This window comes from Capsicum annuum, chromosome 8 (genome assembly GCF_002878395.1).
Source record: "Capsicum annuum cultivar UCD-10X-F1 chromosome 8, UCD10Xv1.1, whole genome shotgun sequence".
Lineage (NCBI taxonomy): Eukaryota > Viridiplantae > Streptophyta > Magnoliopsida > Solanales > Solanaceae > Capsicum > Capsicum annuum.
Window position 1 is genome coordinate 1404875 of NC_061118.1, and position 6570 is coordinate 1411444.

Consider the following 6570-nt stretch of genomic DNA (forward strand, 5'->3'; position numbering starts at 1 on the left):
ACCCCTCGAACTATGACCAAAATTGTTACGACACGCTCCAACTTTACTGGGGTCCTATTACTCCTGAACTTAATTTTAACATATTTTTGTCACCCTTTTGTGCTGACGTGACACTTTTATTGCATAAAATGGGCTCACATCAAAGGTGCCACGTCAGATAAAAAGATTGACAAAAATACGCTAAAATTTAGATCGGAGGGTAATAGGACCCCCGTAAAATTGAAGTTTGTTGTAGCAAATTTGGTCGTAGTTCAGGAGATATTAGATGCTTTACTCATTTTTTTTTAGTTGGTTCTAGCCTTAGAATATGTCGTTCCCGTCCTGAGCATCTGCAACGTCCTTTTTTGATATTTTAATATGAAAGAACTAAAAGACTTACTCATAAATTGATTTTCGCTATCGCCCTCACTAAATCAACTTGAATCTGAACTACGACTCAGATTAAGTACTCTTACCGAAATAGGATTTTCTTTTCGTGCCATATGCACTTAGACTTTACTTTTCTCTCCCTTTATCTTTCCGATCCAAAATTCGTTTTCGAATTTCTTTATTTTTATGTAAAAACAAACTCTCCAAATTTATGACTCTTTATATAATGGTGATGCTCGAATCAGATTATAGAAATTTTGTCACTAATATACTCTTACCATTATCTCGTGGAGTTTTTTGAATCAATTTTTTTTATTTATATTTTTTTTTTCTGTCACTAATATACTCTTACCACTATCTCGTAAAGTTTTTTGGATCAATTTTTTTGATTTACATTTTTTTTTTTTTTGATATTGTTATGCAGGTACATGCTTGGTGTAATGCTAGCTGGAATTATATACAATATATTGCATATTCCATTTGCAATATATTACTTAATAGCAAAAAAACATCTCATTAAACACAAAAGTTTTCATCACTTTGAATTTTATGGTGACAAGGTTAGTTAAGTTTTTATTTTTTTTTGCCTTTCTTTGTGTGTTGAGAAACATAATTAGTTGTATTTTTTGAATTTAAGTTTTATATATTTGGTTATATAATCCAACCTAAGAAGGAATTAAATAATCTTTCATTTTATCTCGATATTAATTCTCTTTTATTATATTATATGAACTAAATGACTCCCTCAATGTATGAAACCTAAATAGATTTTATAGGTACCAAAACACTGTAAAAAGAAGAGTAAAGCATCTGGTACTCTCAAAATTATGATTGAATTTGTTACGATACGCTTCAACTTTACGGGAGTTCTATTATGCCTTGAACTAAATTTTAGCGTATTTTTGTCATTCTTTTTAGCTGTCGTGACACCTTTTGTCAACCTTTTTAGCTGTCATGACACCTTTTGTCAACCTTTTAAGCTGACGTGACACCTTTGACGTGGAAGGTGCCACATCAGCACAAAAAAGTGACAAAAATAAGTTAAAATTGAGTTCAGGGATAATAACACCCCAATAAAATTGTAGTGTATCGTAGCAACTTTGACCATAGTTCGGGAATACTGGATAGTTATCTCTAAAGTGAAAAGAATAGAACATCGAAAAGATTTCATACCAAGCTTAAATTAAAATTTAGCCTGGTGCACTAAGCTTTCGTAATATGCGGGGTTCGGATAAGGATCAGATCACAAGAATCTATTGTAAAGAGTCTTATCTTGCATTTCTGCAAGAGAATATTGTTTCCACAGCTCAATTCCGATACTAATCTCTTGAATACACGACAATAACTTTACCAGTTACGCCAGCACTCCTCTTTGAAATTTCTAGCAAGATTATTTATTTAAGAGTAAATCATCTAGTACCCCTGAACTAGGACCAAATTTGCTACGACACACTCCAACTTCACAGAGGTCCTATTAATTCCCTGAACTCAATTTTAGTGTATTTTTATCACCCTTTTTAGCTGATATGACACATTTTTAGCTGACGTGACACCTTTAATGTGGGCCCCATTTTTATGTAATAAAGACGGCACGTCAGTATAAAAGGGTGATAAAAATACGCTAAAATTGAGTTCAGAGAGTAATAGGTCTCATGTAAAATTAAAGTATATCGCAGAAACTTTGATCATAGTTCGAGGGATACTGAATGATTATCTTTTTATTTAATATTATGATTTTTAATTTTATATATGCAGATTACATTTGGGATAATAGCAACTGCAGCTGGGGCAGCACTAGGTGCAACTGTGGATTTACAAAACGTTGTTTATACAGAAAATAATTCAAAGATTCATGACTTTTTGGGACTTATGTATATTCCAGATGCATTTCTTGTTGCTGCATTTGTTAGTTCTGGAATTTCTTCTGTATTATCCTCTTTGAATCTTCACAAAAGTGAATGATCAAAGATTAATTATGAGTAAAACATCCGGTCCTCCCGAACTATGATCAAATTTGCTACGATATGCTTTAATTTCACGGAATCTTATTACCCCTCAACTAAATTTTGACGTATTTTTGTCGTCCATTTTAGCTGACGTGAGAAGGGGAGCCTTGAAGTACTGTAGACACCTAATTTTGTCCCTCTCAAGTTTAATTTTATTCATTTTTAGTTCATTTTACCACACACACTCTCATCCATGTAATTATACCTCACAAAAATACAAAAAAAGATAACAATCCTTAACATAATCCCTAACAAATTCTATCTTATTTTATTCCTATCCTAACCAACTTTACACCTCATTCTAACCACCTACCTGACCCCATACCTCCGCACCACCTACCCACCCACGTGACCCCTCACACTTTCACCATCCATTACACACTTTTCTTATACCAAAAAACATGGAAAAGGGGAGGTGCCCACGGGAAGCAATAGATACACCCACCAGGAAACCATATGGGGCTCTTCCCATTTTTTTTTTAAAGTGAAAACCCGCCAAACTCACCCCAAATAGAACCATTTCCGTCGTCAAATCCATCAGAAAAAGAACCAAAAACCGACCTCCGTTCCAGTTTCTTCGACCAAACAGTCGCGGAGTGCGAAATTGATTACAGGCCTCTTGTTTTCTTTGCGATTATGGTTCGGGTTGATAAGAAATAGAATAAAGGGGTTTGGTCGAATTGGAGTCGATCCGCTGTTGAGGTTCGAATCGAAGGTTTCGGATGCGGAAAATCCGGATTCAATCGGAATAGTACATTGATTTCCAAAGCTTCTTCTAAGGTCCAATTTATCAACTCCTTTCTTTTCGTTTTACTCAATTTGATATGTTGATGTTATGATTTGCATGTTTCGTGATGATTGATAATATAATTTTGATCGTCTGTTCAAACATCTATGATTGTCGTGGCTCTGATTGGTTGTTTCTATTTTGAAATTGATTATTTGATCGAAAAAAATGAGATTTGGGGGCGGGAATTAAAACGTTAATAAAAGTGAATATTAGTTTATGTTGGTTAATTCATTGATGGTCGCTTGATTCGGGATAAACATCGACATTGTTACATTCGATAGTTTCATGTTTTAGGTCGATAATTGATAGGCCGAGTCGGGTAAGCAAATAGTAGGTTGGGATAGGCAAATTTAGAACTTGTGGATTGTTGAATGTTGAAAATGTTTATTGAATGGTTTTATTTAGGAATTTGAATCAATTGTACTCATTTGGCCGGGGAATGCCCTGAAGAAAATTGTATTTATTTACCGGGGAATGCCCCGACGTATCCTGTTTTCGAAGGAGGTTCGTGATCAAGGCCCGAGGCATCGGGTAAAGCATTGGAGCTTAGCTTAGGACTAGTTTAGAATAGGATTTATGTTTTACGCATTTTTCATTTTGGGACTGTATAAATTGGACCGGACACTATATTTTGGATTGTTTTGTATTGTCTGTTGATTGATTGTTTTATGTGTTTTTGTGTGGTTTATACATTCGTCGTGTCAAATTAGCCGTTACGTTTTACCAAGCGACCGTGGTCAAACCACGGGATCGAGGGGTGCCTAACACCTTCCCTTCGGTCAATAGAATTCCTTAATCGGAATCTCTGTTCGCAAACCAGTTTAAAGAGTCAAATTGTTTTGAAAAGGATATCCATGGGTGACTTGGCACATCCGATTTATGCCAAGTGGCGACTCTGAGTTAATTGCAAAAATAATCTTTTTCGAAACAAATTATCTTCATTTTGTCACTTTAATAATAAAAATCCTTTCGGCCCTTAAAATGAATCCTTTTGGAGTTAAAAAAGAGGGTGTGACAAGTACTGGTAAAGTTGTTGTCATGTGATCAGGAGGTCACGGGTTCAAGCCTTGGAAACAGCCTTTAGCAGAAATGCAAGGTAAGGCCGCATACAATATACCCTTGTGGTGGGGTCCTTCTCCGGACACCGCACATAGCAATAGCTTTAGTGCATCGGGCTGTCTTTTTTTTAGCTGATGCGACACCTTTTGTCAACCTTTTTAGCTGACGTGGGTACCATTTTATTTAATAAAGGTGCCACGTCAGTACAAAAGAATGACAAAAATACGGTAAAATTGAGTTTATGGGGGTAACAGGACCCCTGTGAAGTTGGAATATATCGTAGCAACTTTGATCATAGTTCGGGAATATTGAATGTTTATCTCATTAATTTATAATTATATGTTTAAGAAATTCATAAGATTGTATAATTTTGAGAATATATGAGAGTGTATTAATTGTCTTGTTCATTCTAGATTCTTGTTTTTTGTTATTCAATTTCTGTTATTATTGTTGTTTCGTGTAATCTGATTATAGTAGTATTTTATTGTCATATTGTTTTGCTATTGGCTATTGTGTTTAATACTGTTGGTTGTTTCTTTTATTTTTCATACTTTTTGCATAGATTGTTTTTATCTTGAAGTCGAAGGTATATCAGAAATCAGGGGCGGAGTCATCTTTGGACAAGAGGATGAACCCCTTTCGATGGAAAATTATACTATTTATGCATGGTTAAAATTATTTCTTATGTATCTATAGTAAACGTTGAACCCCTTCGTCTAGTTCGTATGTTCACTTTTGAACCCCTTTAATTAAAATTATGGCTCTGTCACTGTCAGAAACAATCGCTCTTACTTGTAAGGTATATGTTAGACCTACGTACATCCTATCCTTACCAAACTTCACTTCGTGAAATTACACTGGATATGTTGTTATTGTATGAGATGAGAGTGACAGAGGCGGAGCCAGGATTTTTGCTTAGGGGATTCAAAATCTGAAGAAAAACTCATCGAAGAGGGTTCAACATCTAGAATATATAAATAAAAATTATTTTAACCATGTATTAATAATATAATTTTTCATTGATGCGGATTCATCTGAACCCCCCTTTAATAGGCTAGCTCCACCTCTGGAGAGTGATTATCAATTGTTTCTCACTTCACGTTTAACTATCAATTGTTTCCTTTTTTCTTACCTGATCGAACTATCATCATCTATATATTAAAACATTAGTTAAAGTTGACAAGATCAAATATTAATTATTTTCTTTTCCGTCTTGAACTATCACCATCTACACAATTGATTAAGTGTGCTTTAATACTAATTGTGATAGTTCAGATAGAAAAATAGAATAACTCCTTGATAGTTAGGACAACGTCACCCGGTAATAATTCAAATAGAAAAATAGAACCACCCCAAGATAATTAATATAGAAAAATAGGACAATTGTATAATAGTTCAGATAGAAAAAATGAATAACTAATAATGGCAGGTGTAAAACTTGTAAATACAATTCAATTTTTTTTTCATAAGTTCGAATTCGAGACGTCTGATTAAAAAAAAAAGTAACCTCATACATTACACCACGTTTTAGTGCCCTTTTAAAACTTTAACATTTTTTTTAAAAATAATTAAATAATAAAATACTTTTATTTAATTTGTACATAGGACATATGTCCTAATTTGAATCAGTCATTTTGAACATACAAATATATCGTTATTAAGAAATGTAAACACAAAACCATTAATTTTTTTTCACCATTTGCTAATTGAGAAGAGGCTTTTCATGTAAAAAAAAAAAAAATTAAAAAAAAAAGTCTAATTATGATTATGATGAAAAGCCTTCTTCTAATAAAATTCCATTATTTACATTAATTGCTAGGGTTATTACCCTAGTTTCTTTGTTAATTTCAACAATTGTGCTTTATAATACTGAAGTTAGTTATGATGTTGATGGTTATTTTGGAAAATTTACTTATCATCATTTCGATACCTACAGGTAATTAGTTAATCTCCCTCATTTATAATTCGATGCAACAAATTTAAATTAGTCAGATCAATAATTTTGAATATACAAAATATATATAGGTGTTAGTTGTAAATTTTGATTCTTTAAATCATCAAATCATCATGTGAAAAAGTTTACGGACTATCTGTTGTAACAAATAAAAATAACCTGATAATATAAAAATTCTTATTGAAATATGATTGCCTTCTTCAGATAATTTGATAATATAAAAAATTCTTATAGAAATATGATTGCCTCCTTCAGATAATCTAATAATGAATTTTTTTTTTTTTTTTTATAGAAATATGATTTGCCTCCTTCAGATAATCCAATAATGTAAAAAATTCTTATAGAAATATGAATGCCTCCTTTAGATAATCTGATAATGAATTTTTTTTTTT

At 32.8% G+C, this 6570-nt stretch overlaps 1 protein-coding gene across 1 annotated transcript; it reads left to right on the forward strand.

The window, feature by feature from the left end:
- Positions 1-793: 793 nt before the first annotated feature.
- On the forward strand, positions 794-2428 carry LOC107879599 (CASP-like protein PIMP1; the record flags this gene model as incomplete). Its single annotated transcript, XM_047394282.1, is given in 2 exon segments — positions 794-929; positions 2125-2428. Coding segments are annotated over 2 exon segments (343 nt in total), but the record flags the coding sequence as incomplete, so codon positions are not given.
- Between the last annotated feature and the right edge of the window lie 4142 nt (positions 2429-6570).